A 15,470-nucleotide genomic window follows, 5' to 3' on the forward strand; every position below is an offset into this window, starting at 1 on the left:
CACCAGAGCTGTGATCATACCTTCATTTGCTGTGAAGACATCAGACCTTAGAGAGGAGAAAGAAGAATCAGTATTCTGCCCTGTTCATAGGCAGCTGACAAACATGGCTTCAAAGTGGTAAGGGGTGAAGAGTAGTGATCCAACAACTAACAGCAGCAAAAAAAGCAAAAAGCAAACAAAAAACAAACAAACAAGGGTTTAAAAAGGAATGTGCCCTGAAAACCAAGGTTTCTGCATGTTCAATACATTACCTGAATTCCGTAAGTTAACAGTTGAGAAAATACTAAATATTACAGATGACAAAAAGACAATTTCAAGTTAAGGCTGAAATTGTCAGTTAAGGCTCACATTTCCTTCTGCTGGTTTGGCACTGCAAGAGTATTAAATCAGTATTAAATGGTGTATTGCATAATACTTCTTTGCAAGTGTGATGGACCCATGTCTCCAAAGGAACTCATGAAGACATCATCCATTATGATAAGTGGAAATGTGTGTTCTGGCATTAGGGTACAGTTAAGAGGTATGACATAACTTGGCATTCCTTGGTAGCAAGGGTTTTCATTGAAGGATATCATACTTAAACATTGGTTTTTTTCTTTATGAAATCTAAATATAATATAAGATACTACTATTCTTTGATTGCTATACTAAGTTAATATAAAGTTTTAGCTGGATCCCTTTCTTTATATTTGAAAGGCTTTCATAATGCTGAATTAGTACCATTGTAATCATGTAATGACATTTCTAGTGGTTTGAGAAGGTGGAAGGGAATAAGGACTCCTGGGTGATATTCCAGCCTGCCATAAGGACTCTTGGAGTCACTTCTCAACTTTATCATTGGCTTGCTTTGTGACCTTGGAGAAGTCACTACCTCTGTACCTCCGTTTCCCCATCTATACAATGGAAATAATAATATTTATCTTCCTAGGAGTGTAAGGAGGCTTTAATGATGTTTGTAAAGCATGTTGAGATTTACAGATAAAAAACACTATAAGTAGAAATCTTTCCATGGCAACAGACTGATATGCAGGATTATGACTTCATTGCAGGATCAAGCAAAAAAGATTGTGAGGGATAGAAATCTCATTCAAGTATAAATGCTTTAAAATGGCAGGGAATACAATGAAAAAGGATTAACCATGTAAACAGCTTTTTATATAAAACACTATTTCCCCCATGTTTGCCCCAGCATGCAAGTCTTGCTGTAATACTGTGACAGGTTGGATCACAGAAACCCCCTTGGGAGCTGCCACCCGATGTGCCAAGCCTACCCCTGCTCCTGTTTTCCCTGCCAGCTGAGGACTCCAGCACCCTGTCTTGCTGAGCCAGACACTCCATCTGCTCCAACACAGACCCAGGGTCTGAATCACTTGCCCCAAAGCTGCAAGTTTACCTGAAAACAGCTCATAGAAGTGTGCTTGTCTTTAGCACTCAGAAGCCCAACTCCCAATGGGGTCTAAACCCAGATAAATCCGTTTTACCCTGCATAAAGCTTATGTAGGGCAAACTCATAAATTGTTCGCCCTCTATAACACTGATAGAGAGATATGCACAGTTGTTTGCTCCCCCAGGTATTAATACATACTCTGAGTAAGTTACTAAATAAAAAGTGATTTTATTAAATACAGAATATAGGATTTAAGTGGTTCCAAGTAGTAACAGACAGAACAAAGTAAGTCACCAAGCAAAATAAAATAAAATGCGCAAATCTATGTCTAATCAAACTAAATACAGATAACCTCACCCTCAGAGATGCTTCAGTAAGTTTTTCTCAGACTGGACACCTTCCAGGCTTGGGCACAATTCTTTCCCCTGGTACAGCTCTTGTTGCAGCTCAGGTGATAGCTAGGGGATTCTTCATGATGGCTCCTCTCTCCCCTCTGTTCTCTTCCACCCCTTTATATATCTTTTGCATAAGGCGGAAACCCTTTGTCCCTCTGGGTTTCCACCCCCCGTCACTGGAAAAGCACCAGGTTAAAGATGGATTCCAGTTCAGGTGACATGATCACATGTCACTGCAAGGCTTCATTGCCCACTTGCCAGCACACACATATACAGGAAGACTAACAGGTAAACACAGCCATCTGCAGACAATGGGTCCTTGTTAATGGGAGTCATCAAGATTCCAAACCATCATTAATGGCCCACACTTTACATAATTACAATAGGCCCTCAGAGTTATATTTCATATTTCTAGTTTTGGATGCAAGAGTGGTACATTTATACAAATGGGATGATCACACTCAGTAGATTATAAGCTTTGTAATGATACCTTACAAGAGACCTTTTCCATGAAGCATATTCCAGTTACATTATATTCACTTATATTTTTATAAAACTATTCCAGTTACATTATATTCACTTATTATGTTTTTATAAAACCATATAGACTGCACATCACAAATATCTAGACATATTTTTTTTATGAAACCTAAAAAACATAAGTTCATTTATCATAACAAGATTCTTACTGAATGTGGGGGGACAGATGGGAGGGACACGCCATCAATGAAAGACAGTTCAACTGTTTGCTGGTGTAAATATACACAAATCCATTGACTTCAGTTGACTCTGTTAATTTATGCCGACAGAGAATTTAGCCCAAATGTATTTTCTTACTTCAGCAATCATGTAAACTTTTCCATGCACATAAAACTGCTGTGAAGCAACATAATAAATTCAGGTGTTACTCTAATGTGGAATAATCAGCCAGCCACCTGTATCTTAGCTACACTTAATAGTTCAGCACAGGATGAAAACTGAATGCTCAAAACAGAGCTCCATATTTTACTATTTCTTTAAGACAGAATTTCTCTGTTTTAACTGTTGGATATTGTAAACAATAATAGACTTACTGTACAAAAAAGTTACTAGAGAAAAGATTTTTTTTCAAAATGGTGATAACTGGTTTTCTGTCTTTAAGACTAAAAAAGTTCAGATGAATCCATTGACATAGAAGCAGTAACAAGAATGCCCTCCACCATAATCACTGTACTTGCTTGCAAAAAACTATCAATATCTTGTAAAAATCTGTCTTCTCAAGCAGAGCAACATGTTCCAAATATTTAATCTGTCCATATGAAATAACATACAAACAAGACCTATTAAGCTCTATACCCACTGCACAATTACTAATCCTTTCAAATGTTCTGATCTTAGATAGGTGCATACACTTCTACCCTTGAACTACAAAAGCTGGATTTTATAGCCAGGGGATTTAAAGACAATTGTTCTTTAAATCTAATTAGAAATTAATTATGCAATGTTCAAAAAATTAGTGGAGCCAAAACTGAACTCAATTATAATAAGAAGACTATGGGAGGACTATGCAGTATTCTTAGTACTTTAAAATTTCATGTCTCTTGCAAGAAAGAAGTGTCTTTCACAGAAACCCAGCGCTGTTCATTGACAATCACCCTGCCCATAAGTGTTTTCAACTTTTGGATTGTATGAAGTGCTGATTATAATAAAACATTCAACAGAAAAATACATAATTCTCCCAAAAGCAGTAAGGTATAGAACGGGGTAGGCAACCTATTGCACACGTGCCGAAGGCGGCACGCGAGCTGATTTTCAGTGGAACTCACACTGCTTGGGTCCTGGCCACCGGTCCGAGGGACTCTGCATTTTAATTTAATTTTAAATGAAGCTTCTTAAACATTTTAAAAACCTTATTTACTTTACATACAACAATAGTTTAGTTATATATTATAGACTTAGAGAAAGAGACCTTCTAAAAACGTTAATGTATTACTGGCACGCAAAACCTTAAATTAGAGTGAATAAACGAAGACTCGGCACACCACTTCTGAAAGGTTGCCGAACAAAGGAAGTAAAACTTTTCAAGCTACCATGAGGATCTAGTTTTCCCCACACAGTCTGTTTTTCACAAACATAAAAGGGGACTACTTAAAAATACAAGATATTTTCTAGAAGTTTATAATATTTGAATTAAGGAAACATTTCTGTTTTAATAAAAGACTTCTTAAACTGTTTTTAAATACAGGCATCATGGTGAGTAAGGAATCCAGCAAATGCTTACTCACAACCTCAGAAAGTGAAGTGGAGCCAGCAGCTTCACTTGCTTTGGAGATGAAATATGCATTGGATCCCAACCGACAGATTAAGAAAAGAAACAAAGCCCTTCAGGTGAGATTTAAAGATATCTGCGAGGCCCAGAATGAACAAAGGGACAAACAACTATCTACACTACAGCATGCAGACAAAAGAGAAACAAAGCCCATCTCTTATAAAGCAGCTTATCGTAAATATATGACAGTGCCTGCACGAAGGTCAATACCTAATGTTACTAAGAGCACAGGAGTTCAGACCTCACCAGATCTTAAAAAGTGTTACCAGACATTCCCTTTGGACCGCAAAAAAGGGAATATTATTAAAAGCGTCTCAGCTGTTGACACCTTTAAGAGTCAAAACAATGGATTTTTAATAGATATTAAGGATGAAGATAGTAAAAACTCAGGGGAGGCTGCTCATTATAGCAAGGTCAGTGACCTAAAGACAGCAGAGTTTATTTCCCATACTAATGAACGAATGAATGCAGTAGATCAGCCTTCTAGTGACAACTGTTCAGAGGCATGTAAAAGCACTGATTTGCACAGCTGTACTAAAGAACCTCCTTCTCTTCAAAACTCAGCAGACTCTACTTCAGAAGAGCCTGATTACCAGCTGCATGATAACGCAAAACATGATACAGTGCCTCTGGATAATGAGGAATCTAATCAATCAGCACATGGGAAGGTGTTTAAGACGGAAGTAGCTACAATTTATTTACCTGCATCCAGTTCACATGCCACACAGCCTGACCCGCAAAACTCTGCAGCAGAGACTGAATGGTCACTATGCCCAGCAACAGATGAGGAAAAAAAGAGAACTGTGCATCTTAATGGTCTGCAATCCCAGGCAGTAAATGCTCAGGCCTGTTCAACACAGGCACAGTGCCAATCAGCCGAATGTAATGAACAGACTCTTCAGATAAATGTTTCACCTATGGAAGAAAACCAGCCTTGTCAGACAGCAGTTGCTGTGAGTGAAGAATGCCAACAAATTGTGCCTCACACAGAAGTGGTAGACTTGAAAGCACAGCTTCAGATGATGGAGAATTTGATCAGCTCAAGCCAGGAAACCATAAAAGTGCTGTTGGGTGTCATTCAGGAGTTAGAAAAAGGAGAAGCTCATAGAGAAGGGTAAGTATAAACCAAACTGTTTTTAAAAGCTTTCTTAATATGTACAGTCATTTAAATTTGCTAATTTAATCTACACAAGAAGCATAAATCTTAAGTAAATTCCAGTACTGAACCAGTGTCATATTTTTCACATGTACTAAATGTTTTTGCTTTAGAAATATGTCCTAGATTAACTATATAGCCATCTTTAAAAATGGGTCTTATTTATTTATATTCCTTCCGTTGAATATTTAGTTGATTCATCTTTCTCGCTATATATATTTTTGCTAAGGAATTGAATCTATTAGTCTGAGGATTAGTGCCTGAAATGACATTGAAGCTATTTCACTTTTTCTAATATGCACATAACAAACTACCTTTCAGAATATGCATTATTCAGTATGCTTTTTATATCAACAATTTGTATGAACAATAATTCTCTGTATGGCACTAAAAATTAGAAGAAAAGCCTCATTCTATAATAGAAATATCTTTTAAGATTAAGGGGTATTAATACAACTCTGAACAATCTCATTAACTGCATGAGAATCTTGATTGTTTTATTCTTTAAACTTCAGAGTTTTTAACCTTATTTGTATTCCTTCAGATATTTAATATAAAGGAAATATTTGAATAGCAAGTCTTCAACACAATGCTGATACTGTCCAAAATATGCAAAACTTTTCATCACAGCCAAAGGGAACATTATTTTGTAATTATTTGTTTTCTTCCATAAGCTTACACATTTTCTACAAGTAGTACTACTTTTGCATGAGTGGTGCAAGTGATAGTTATTTAACCAGATACAGATAATTTAGTCTTTATCGGATAATTGCAACCCTTGGGTGCTTTTGGTGTTCCATATACATTATTTTCATTTAATACTGTAAGTATTTAAGAGATACTGAGTAAGGATAGTATCAGAGGGGTAGCCGTGTTAGTTTGGATCTGTAAGAAGCGACAAAAAGTCCTGTGGCACCTTATAGACTAACAGACGTATTGGTGCATAAGCTTTTGTGGGTGAATACCCACTTTGTCAGATGTCTGTTAGTCTATAAGGTGCCACAGGACTCTTTGTCGCTGAGTAAGGATAATGGAAACATCAATGGTCACATATAAACCAAAGTATAACACACTCCCTAAGAGTCTAAACTTAACTTTAACAGACTCTTATCTAAAGCAGGCTCCCAGCATCCACCTTTCATGAGTGCAAAAAGTGCTGTCCATTTTGCTCCCTCAGTGATGGATAAAGATGTGTCCTTTTTGCCTTCTGATATTCCCAACATTCACTGTTTTGCCTCCAGAGTCAGAATACCCCCATGTGATTTAGGGCAGTTCTATGCTATGGGGGAAAGATTATCTAAGCGACGCAATTTGAGTTACATTAGTAGCGTAACTCAAGTCGGCATAGCTTAGATTTACTTACCGCGAGGTCCACACTACGCTATGTCGATGGGAGATGCTCTCCCGTCGACTCCCCTTACTCTTTTCGTTCCGGTGCAGTACCGGAGTCAACGGGAGAGTGATCTGCGGTCGATTTAGTGGGCCTTCACTAGATCCGCTAAATCGACCCCTGGTGGCTCAATCGCCACAGTGCTGATCCAAGCCCTTAGTCTCCAGTGTCCTCCCAACCCCATATATTCCTTATGCAGATTTAGCTTTCATTGTGTTGGCTTACAGTCCTTAATTTACATAGTCAATAGCAAGACAACTTCCTTTGTCTGACTCAAAGCTTGTTTGTCAACCCTGCCTTGATTTAGACATCTACTTTGTACATATACACGACTTCTGTACATACATCACACAATGATTATGAAGATCAGTATGGTCCTGGATTCATTTAAAATCTCACGACATTCCTTATAGATAAATACTATGTCAGCAATGTGTTGGGTGACGTTAGTTTATAAGGCCTGTCGGGGCTACTGTTACAGAACAGTGACCCCTCTGCCAGTTAGCACTGAGTGGTTCTTAGAATCATAATCTCTACCTACTTAGAAATGGGGGTGTTGTGCAGGAGCTGCATACACCACCTCTATGCCAGCCTAGTTTCCCCCATTGCCAAGGGAATTCTCAGAATGCCAGATCTATCTGCTTGCCAGACTGTTTGCATCAGCTGAGCAACACAAAAAAGAATCTGACCCTATGCATAGAGGAAGTCCATGCTCTATTGATTAGATTCCATAAGAGTAGCTAAAAGAACATTCTGTTCCCTTAGAAAATGTATACCTGATGAAGACCAATTGTATCTTAAATCACTCTTCCCCAAAATACCCAACTCATGAATAAATAAATAAACCTTGCATTGTTCTAGGAATTTTCTTCCATAACTTTTTTTTCTACAGTGACCACAAATGCACAAAGTTATTCATACTGTCCATCAGTCCTTTTTTACAATGCTAGAATACTCACTTTTATTCAATATCTTTTTCTGAACTGATCCTGTCCTTGGTTTTATGAAAACAAAAAATATTCCTCTAGTTCTATGCCTATCATAGCAGACTCAACCATCTCTTCTGCCAAAATATCAACAATACTCAGCATTTCTACCACTTTATTCAATAAATGAAAAAATATGATGTACATACACTTGTGAAGTAAATATAGCTTATAAAAATAATTTATAATTAGTAGATAAGCACAAACAGCTTAGTATTTGGTAGAATAAAAAGTTTTAACATTTAATCAGACTTTCCTCCATTCAAGAAAGTCAGGGTTTTAAGTACTGTGGTAGTGCCGTGGAATTAGTGCTCAGTGGAGTAATATTCACTAATATTTTATAGGTCTTGAACTACTATTATGTACCACTCATCACTAAATATATCTGTGCCAGCAACAACTATATCACCATCTCCAGTGCTAGTGGTATCACCCTCTAGGTGACAAGCAGCCCTGTTTACTTTTTAAGACTGTCATTTCTACATTCTCTCTACTCATATTTGTTCATACAGTAACATGCAGTAGTACTTGACTACACTGAAAATACATTCTGAACAAGTGCTGCAAAGTAGAGGGCTCTGTTTGGCTCTTTCTGGTTTACATGCAGAAATTGTACATTGGTCACAGTCCCTCCCCAGTCCTGACATTTAGAGAAATAAAATCGGATTCTCTTTTGCCTCTGGACTGGGTGCAGATCCCTGTATGCTTTTCACAGAACATTAAAATTGGGCCGTGAAGAAACACTACTAGCCATACTGAAAGTCTAAGGTTTTATTTTTTTTAAAAGCATTAAAGAAAGTCTTGACATATTAAATGTCTGAATGTTTTGTAGGATTTTCCAGAGGAAACCAAAATTTGGTACATCTAACCTATGATCAAAGTTCAAAGAGGGAATTGTTTTTAAAAAAACACACAGCAGTTTTGTTGGGCTTTTTTTTTTTTTAATTATGTATTTATTTAGATTATGGAAAATGGTGATGGGGATTCAGTGAGCTAAAACTTAGGTTTAGACTTACAGGGTAAGTTACAGCTGACAATGTATTAGATATTGTGTAATCTTTATCAAAACTAAAGATACAAGATGCAGATTCAAAAACCAACAAACAAACCACTACTCTCTGCTGGCAATTGAGGGAAGGTATTTGGAATACCTCCTAGTGAGCTGTCATAATCATGTAGACAGGTATTGCTCATTTAAATGCAATGGATACACATTTTTTGAGCCTAATTCTCTGTTTTATTTGTGCAACCTTAGTTATGCCAGTGAAGTTGCACTGGAGCCACTGACAGCTGAATTTGAACCACTGTCTTAAAAATTGGTTAACTACAGTACTGTACATGGAATGTACGTTGAATATGCACTGCTGAGGATTGCAACATACTTAAGTGATTTGTTAAATTGCAGAACATCTGTGGCCAGTCCTTTGAAACTTCCAAGTATGACTAATGGCTATAAGCTAAGCCCTTTGTACTATACAGCAAAGTAGACTGAAATTCTGTAGAAAGGATCTGATTTATGTGGCAGAGCTGTATGGGATTATATGGCAATGGCAATGAAAAATCCATCAGGGTAAAATTTTCAGAAGATTCTAAGCGACTTAAGACATTAAGTCCCATTGACTTACAAGCTGGGACTGGATGACAGGGGATGAATCACTCAAATTGACTGTTGTGTTCATTCCCTCTGAAACATCTGGCATCAACCACTGTCGAAGCCAGGATACTGGGCGTGGAGGACCATTGGGTCTGACTCAGTAGGGCCATTCTTATGTTCTTAAGTCACTTAACTTTTGAAAAAGTGTTGCCCTTTTCAGAGTATTTTTCAATAAACTTAAAATGCACCATAGTGAGAATATATAACTGTTATTTGTACTGAAAAGATTTGAAGCAGCTCCTAGGCTAACTTCAGTTGTTTGGAACTTGTAGAGCTGACTGAGTCTTAAAGTTTAAAATTCAGGATTCACAGTTAATTCAAATGAATATGGGTCCTCATATTTATTACTGCTATTGTTGGGAATAGTATTTTTCATGGCTGATTGGAAGGCAGTATAGAGAGAGCATGTGTGAGAGAACCAGACAGACAGAGGGCAAGAGGCATGTCCCATACAGTTCTAAGCTATTTGCAGTAGCAGCCTCTTTCTGTCCTCACAAATACTGCAGCTACTGTTGATGCTGGTTGCCTCTACTCCCGCATTTCCTCCAAGAGAGGCACGGTCTCCACGCTTGGGAAGTTCCTAAGAACCACAAAAGCTAAACAACTTAGAAGCAAAGTGTTTCCTCCTTACACACAAATGGAAAAGCGAAGCTCAAAGAGCCCATATAAATACACTCTATCAAAGAAGTTCCAGTGGGAATGGGGGGCTCACAGTGGCCTGTTCTCATTCTGGAAGGAACTGCTTCTGCCTGCCTCCTGCTCTTCTCTTTTAAGGGCAGTCATAGCACAGAAGCAGGAACGGGAAGATCAATAAAATTACAGTGGGTGAGACTTAGGCCAGGGAGGAAGGCAATATGGTGGATGGAGAAGCTCCAGAGCAGAAGGCAGCAACATATTTGCATATTTCTGCAATACAAACAGATTTTTATGATAACTAGAAACTGAGAGATCACATAATGACATTATACACTGAATGTATTTAAATCTTAGCTTCTGTAGCAAAAATCCTTTGGAAGACAAGACAACAGTGACTGTACTTTACTTTCTACTATGTAGTCTCTACATTTGTTTGTTTGCTGATAGAATTAGTGACTTACTGAGAAAAAAGAACAGGAGTCCTTGTGGCACCTTAGAGACTAACACATTTATTTTAGCTTTCGTGGGCTACAGCTCACTTCATCGGATGCATGTAGTGGAAAATACAGAAGGAAGATATATATACACACACACACACACACACACACACAGGATTCAGGGGGCCTAGGGTCTTTGGCAGCAGGTCCTGGGGTGGAAGGACCCCCCGCCGCGGGTCTTCAGGGCACTTGGGCGGCGGGTCCGGAGCAGAAGAAGCTCTGGGGGCCCGGGCGCCACGAGAGTTTTCTGGGGGACCCAGAGCGAGTGAAGGACCCTGCTCCAGGGCCCCCGAAAAACTCTCGTGGGGGCCACTGTGGGGCCCGGGGCAAATTGCCCCACTTGCCCCCCCCCACCTCCCCGGGCGGCCCTGTATATATACACACGCACACACACACCAGGAACATGAAACAATGGGTGTTACCACACAAGTTATAAGGAGAGTGATCAGTTAAGGTGAGCTGTTGTCAGCAGGAGAGAAAAATAACTGTTTGTGGTGGTAATGAAAATGGCCCATTTCCAGCACTTGACAAGGAGATATAAGGAACTGTACGGGGCGGGGGGGAAGATAAGCATGGGGAAATAGTTTTACTAATTCCTGAGTGCAGATGTATTAAGATGGCTTGGAAACTGTGGAGGCTCACCCTTCTGAAGCAAAAACAGCAAATTTCCTTGTATATGTCTTCTTGTTCAAGGCAAACAATTCCACACAAGTTAGTGCATTGTTGAGACTTGCTCAGCGTGGCCTGCCACTTCCTTGAATGTTTTTTTTTTTCATTTACACTGCCCCTTTTTCACCGTCACCACCATATTTGCCCATCAAACATTTCTCTTGTCTTCTTGACACAGCTATACTACTAGCAGGAGCAGTTGTGTTTTAATTTTCTAGGTTATCTCAAAAACCCCAGCATCTCCACCTTTACTCCTCTTACCCTCCACACAAACACTCCTCTTTTGGTAAAAAGTGACAGAGTCTTTTTTACAGATCCAGACTAACATGGCTACCCCTCTGATACTCCTCTTTTGGGAACATCCAATATCTGAAGTTCAATGAACTCTGATTCTGAAAATTCTCAGTGTCTGAATTTCAGACGGTTTCTCCCTTGAAGCAGTAGTAATATTGGGACAAACACTGCACACCTTCTTGCATGGAGTCACATTCTTACATGTGACACTTCCATAGCTTTACTCTCCTGTAGCACTTCTGTGGCTAATACTTTTTGTGGGAATAGGAAGGGAGAGAGAAGGTCCACTGCTTTCTCTTCTCTCTGTGTGACTTTGTTTTCCTCATTCCAACTCCAGTGTCATCAGTGGCCCTCATGCTATCACCTCCAGCCAGAGTGTGGCATCTAGGGCCTATGAGAGTATTAAATGTTCATAGAGGTGCCTCTTGGTAGGTGCTAGGTCACAGCATAGCTACCACCCCTTTCCCCTTACTCTTCTTCCATAATAAAAACCTAATGGACATGGAGCACAAGTGCTTCACATTGGTGACTGGGTAGACTTAGGATACACTACATGCTTGGGATACAGACCTCGTGACCTCCCCCATACTGGTTGTGCTGGCATAGACACACCTGTTCAAACATCCCCTACTTCCAGGTTAAAACCCAGGGTCAGGCATCTTCCCTCAATACTGCCTGAGAATTCTGAACAAGAGGGATCAGTGGGCCCCAAACTGAAGGTCTTGCTGTTAAACTCAAGATTGGTCATCAACAGATCCACCACCATTCAAGTTTTAATCACAGATTCACCCCCACTTCTGGCCTGTATGTCCAAAACCAGACTAGATGTCTCAACTAGATCTGTGAGAACACAACTAGCTCCAGATGGTTATCCTATGTTCAGATTAGCAGCCTATTTTTCATTCCAACTTCAAATACAAGTAAGGTATTATCTATGTAGGGGGAGCAGAGGGCAGAGCTTTCTCTCTGAAGAACCTGTAGCTGTGAAACAGGTTTCCACTAGATGTGAATTGAACCCACGTCTTGTGACTTTCAGAACATAATGTGCATTTTGTATTTTTTGGGTAGGTGTTTTCATGGCAATTGGATGCGATCATTCTATTCCTCTTGGATTAAATGTCTAGAGAGGGGAGAAAAGGGAGGACAACCTTTCTCTATTCATAGAGTATTCCTTACAATACCTTTTCAGAGAACCCAGATATTATGACAGTTAAGGTTCTAGAAATACAATAACTGCCCTGCCATGTGTCTAATCAGAAAAATCAAAAGGCAATGTGAGAAAAAAGAAATGAATGAATGAATGCAGAATGAGGAGGCCATTAAAGTGGTTCAGCCGTACAAAACCACTGAAAAAGGAAACTTCAGCAACATCCAACTTGAAGAAAAAAACAAGTGGGAAAAATTTCAATAACTGAGTTTCAGAATCTTAATACTTACCCTTTTTCCTCAAAAAATGATGTTAGGATCCCAGAAAACACATCTCATTTTACTGATTCACTAATAGCTTGGCTGCACATACCGTGGAAACACAATTAGAATATCTTCTGTCAAAAATGGCCATTTAATTGGAATCAGACTTTCTATCTCGCCTTTCAGATGAGCCAAGATTTGAGGCATTCAGAGAAGATTCTGATGTACTTCTAGTGGCTATTTAATGTGACTGATTCTAAAGACAACTTGAAGTCTCATCATATTTTACCTTCCCTTCAGCAGGAACTCTGAAATGTGTCTGAGAGTAGGGTCCTTCAGCATGAAGAGACTTTGAAGCTAGGACCACCATAGTGACATGGAAGTAACTGTGATCTGGATTCTCTGCTATTCATGACTAACTATATTTCCAGGGTGTTAGTCCTTAAAAGTTCCCACATTCCTTTGTAGTTCTGCAAAACGTTAACTAGCCTTCCTGATAAATCCATTCATAGTAGTTGCCAGAGATGCTTTTCCAGATGTGTCAAGTTGACCCTCCATTCCTCACACAGCCCTCCAAATTATGTACCTGCAAGGACAGCTTTTTCTACTAATCAGTCATGTACAAAGGATACTATTTAGGCAATAAATTACCAATTTTCACTTTAAATGAGTAGAGTAATCCTATAATAAATTCATTTTGACTGTCAGTGGTGAAAGCCAGGGAGACAGGGCAGTGAGCCAGATATCCATCCAAACACGCTAAAATGAGACATGCAAAGCTTAAAAGGTATCCACATTTGAACTGATATTGTTCTCAGAGAGATTAACCTATCTTTCCTATGAGAAAACCATCACAGTTGTGTCTGAGCACCTCCCAAAACTATGAAGTACACAGAGATACATTCAACTCTTTCACCCCAATCAGAAAAAAAAATGGCCTTCATGAGTGTGGGCTGTTATTGTGCAAAGGCTAGACTGAAGAGGTCAGTTTAGCTTTGAAACTGCTGAGGGTTCAGCACTGATTCTGGAACAAGTTCCAGATTTGCGAGTCAGTCAGCAATAAAACTTCTCCATAGAGTCTTACTTTTGAGGTTGACCATTGCAGTGGGCCATAACTATTGTGGGAGGTCATTGGGTGAAGTGATTCTTATGTAAACTCAGTCCAGTTCTATGGAGAGCTTTGAAGATGGAAGCCCAAAACCTTTACTTTGACCCGATATTCAGTGGCGATCCTAATAAGGAGCTGGAAAGCATGATTGTGATGTGTTCTCAGTGGTTTACGTTGCTGAGCACACAGGCTGCTGTGTTCTGAACCAACAGTTGACTTCAGCAGTTTAATATCTAGGTCCAGAGAATCATCATAAATGTGTGGAACACTATGCAGTCTACTTATATGATGTAGATGGAAATAGCCCCAGCTGTCTAAGACACACTATCTGGGTATCCAGGAGCAACAAAGAGTTGAGTTGGGCACAAAAACTTTGCACAGTTTTAGCAATCTGATGGCTCGGTATGGAATCAGTAGTGTACTGGGTGTCTGTCTCTACCTCCTCCTCCCCCTTCCCACCCCCTCTCCCTCCAATCACAGCAGCACGCTGTCTTTCCAAGATTCAGTTTTAGAGCCAGCTGCATTTCAACTAGTTGCTGATCTCGGTCAGGCACTTTGATAGGTGGGAGATGGTGCTATTTGTGTTTGACATAAGAGCTGAGCTTCATTTGTAAATTGCTGGCATAATCAATATTGTTGCACAATCTCCCAATGGATCTTTGCAGCTAAGAACCTTAGAGTCAGAGAAGCTGATGCCTATGGTCAACTGTATCAAAACTGGCAAAGCAGTCCAACAACATAAGTATGGCTATTCAGACTTTGTCCATAATCAAAACTAAATCATCCCTCATTGCCACCAGCACCATCTCTGTTCCACGTCCTAGCCTGAAAACTGATTGGGAGAGGTCCAGGGTATTAGAATATTCAAGCAAGATGGAGGCAACCCTTGGTGAGCTTCCTATTTCTAAGCAAACTACTTAAGAGGTTACATACTGGGTGTTAGTTAAAGCGAACAGTTGGCTCAAGCAATGGTTTAATCGATGGTTGGATTATGGGATACTTTAGGATGGTAGATTTTCCTCCTCAAGAGAGTTGGCAACAGTCTCATCTAATAGGTGTCATACTCTTGGCTTGGGAAAGAGAATCAAGGCAGTCAGGGATCAGAGTTACAGGTGGTGGCTAAGTTTTCTGCAGTGCCTCTTGTTGCATGAATGAGTTAGGTTGACAATACTTTATTGGATGGATGGATGTCCATTGGTTCCTAGCATTCTGAAAGGATATCTTGGATGCAAGTGATTTTCCACAAAAAGTAGGCTAATAATTCTTCATAAAAAATGCCAGTTTCTAGAATTGAACGGAGATATAACAAGGCAATTCACATTCCAAAATAGTTCAGCATGGCATGATTCAGCAGCTACTTGGGTGGAAGAGATGCCATCATTCACCATCACCTCCAGATCAGTGTCTCTCTATAATTCCTTGTGCCAGAGCCTATCTGTAACTGCTTCTGCTTTCTACCAAGATGCTCAAAGTTTTCTTCCTTCCACTTTACCTGTCACAAGTCACCAGAGAACCAGATGTGCACTACAGAAAGGTCTCTCAAACTCTGCCATAAATTGAGTTCTCACAAATGGGAAAAC

At 39.5% G+C, this 15,470-nt stretch overlaps 2 protein-coding genes across 5 annotated transcripts in view; one reads left to right on the forward strand and one right to left on the reverse strand.

The window, feature by feature from the left end:
• DOCK1 (dedicator of cytokinesis 1) overlaps window positions 1-15,470 on the reverse strand; it is a 538,770-nt gene that overhangs the window by 306,124 nt on the left and 217,176 nt on the right. The gene's annotated exons all lie outside the window — the stretch shown is intronic.
• INSYN2A (inhibitory synaptic factor 2A) overlaps window positions 1-15,470 on the forward strand; it is a 76,443-nt gene that overhangs the window by 20,123 nt on the left and 40,850 nt on the right. For all 3 annotated transcript variants that reach the window (XM_034776842.1, XM_034776841.1, XM_034776843.1), the window contains exon 2: window positions 4,007-5,204. In XM_034776842.1, coding sequence (XP_034632733.1) covers window positions 4,012-5,204 — 1,193 coding nt within the window. In that variant the 5' untranslated portion in view covers window positions 4,007-4,011. The remainder of the gene's footprint in view (window positions 1-4,006; window positions 5,205-15,470) is intronic.

Source organism: Trachemys scripta, chromosome 7 (genome assembly GCF_013100865.1).
Source record: "Trachemys scripta elegans isolate TJP31775 chromosome 7, CAS_Tse_1.0, whole genome shotgun sequence".
NCBI classification, from domain to species: Eukaryota; Metazoa; Chordata; order Testudines; family Emydidae; genus Trachemys; species Trachemys scripta.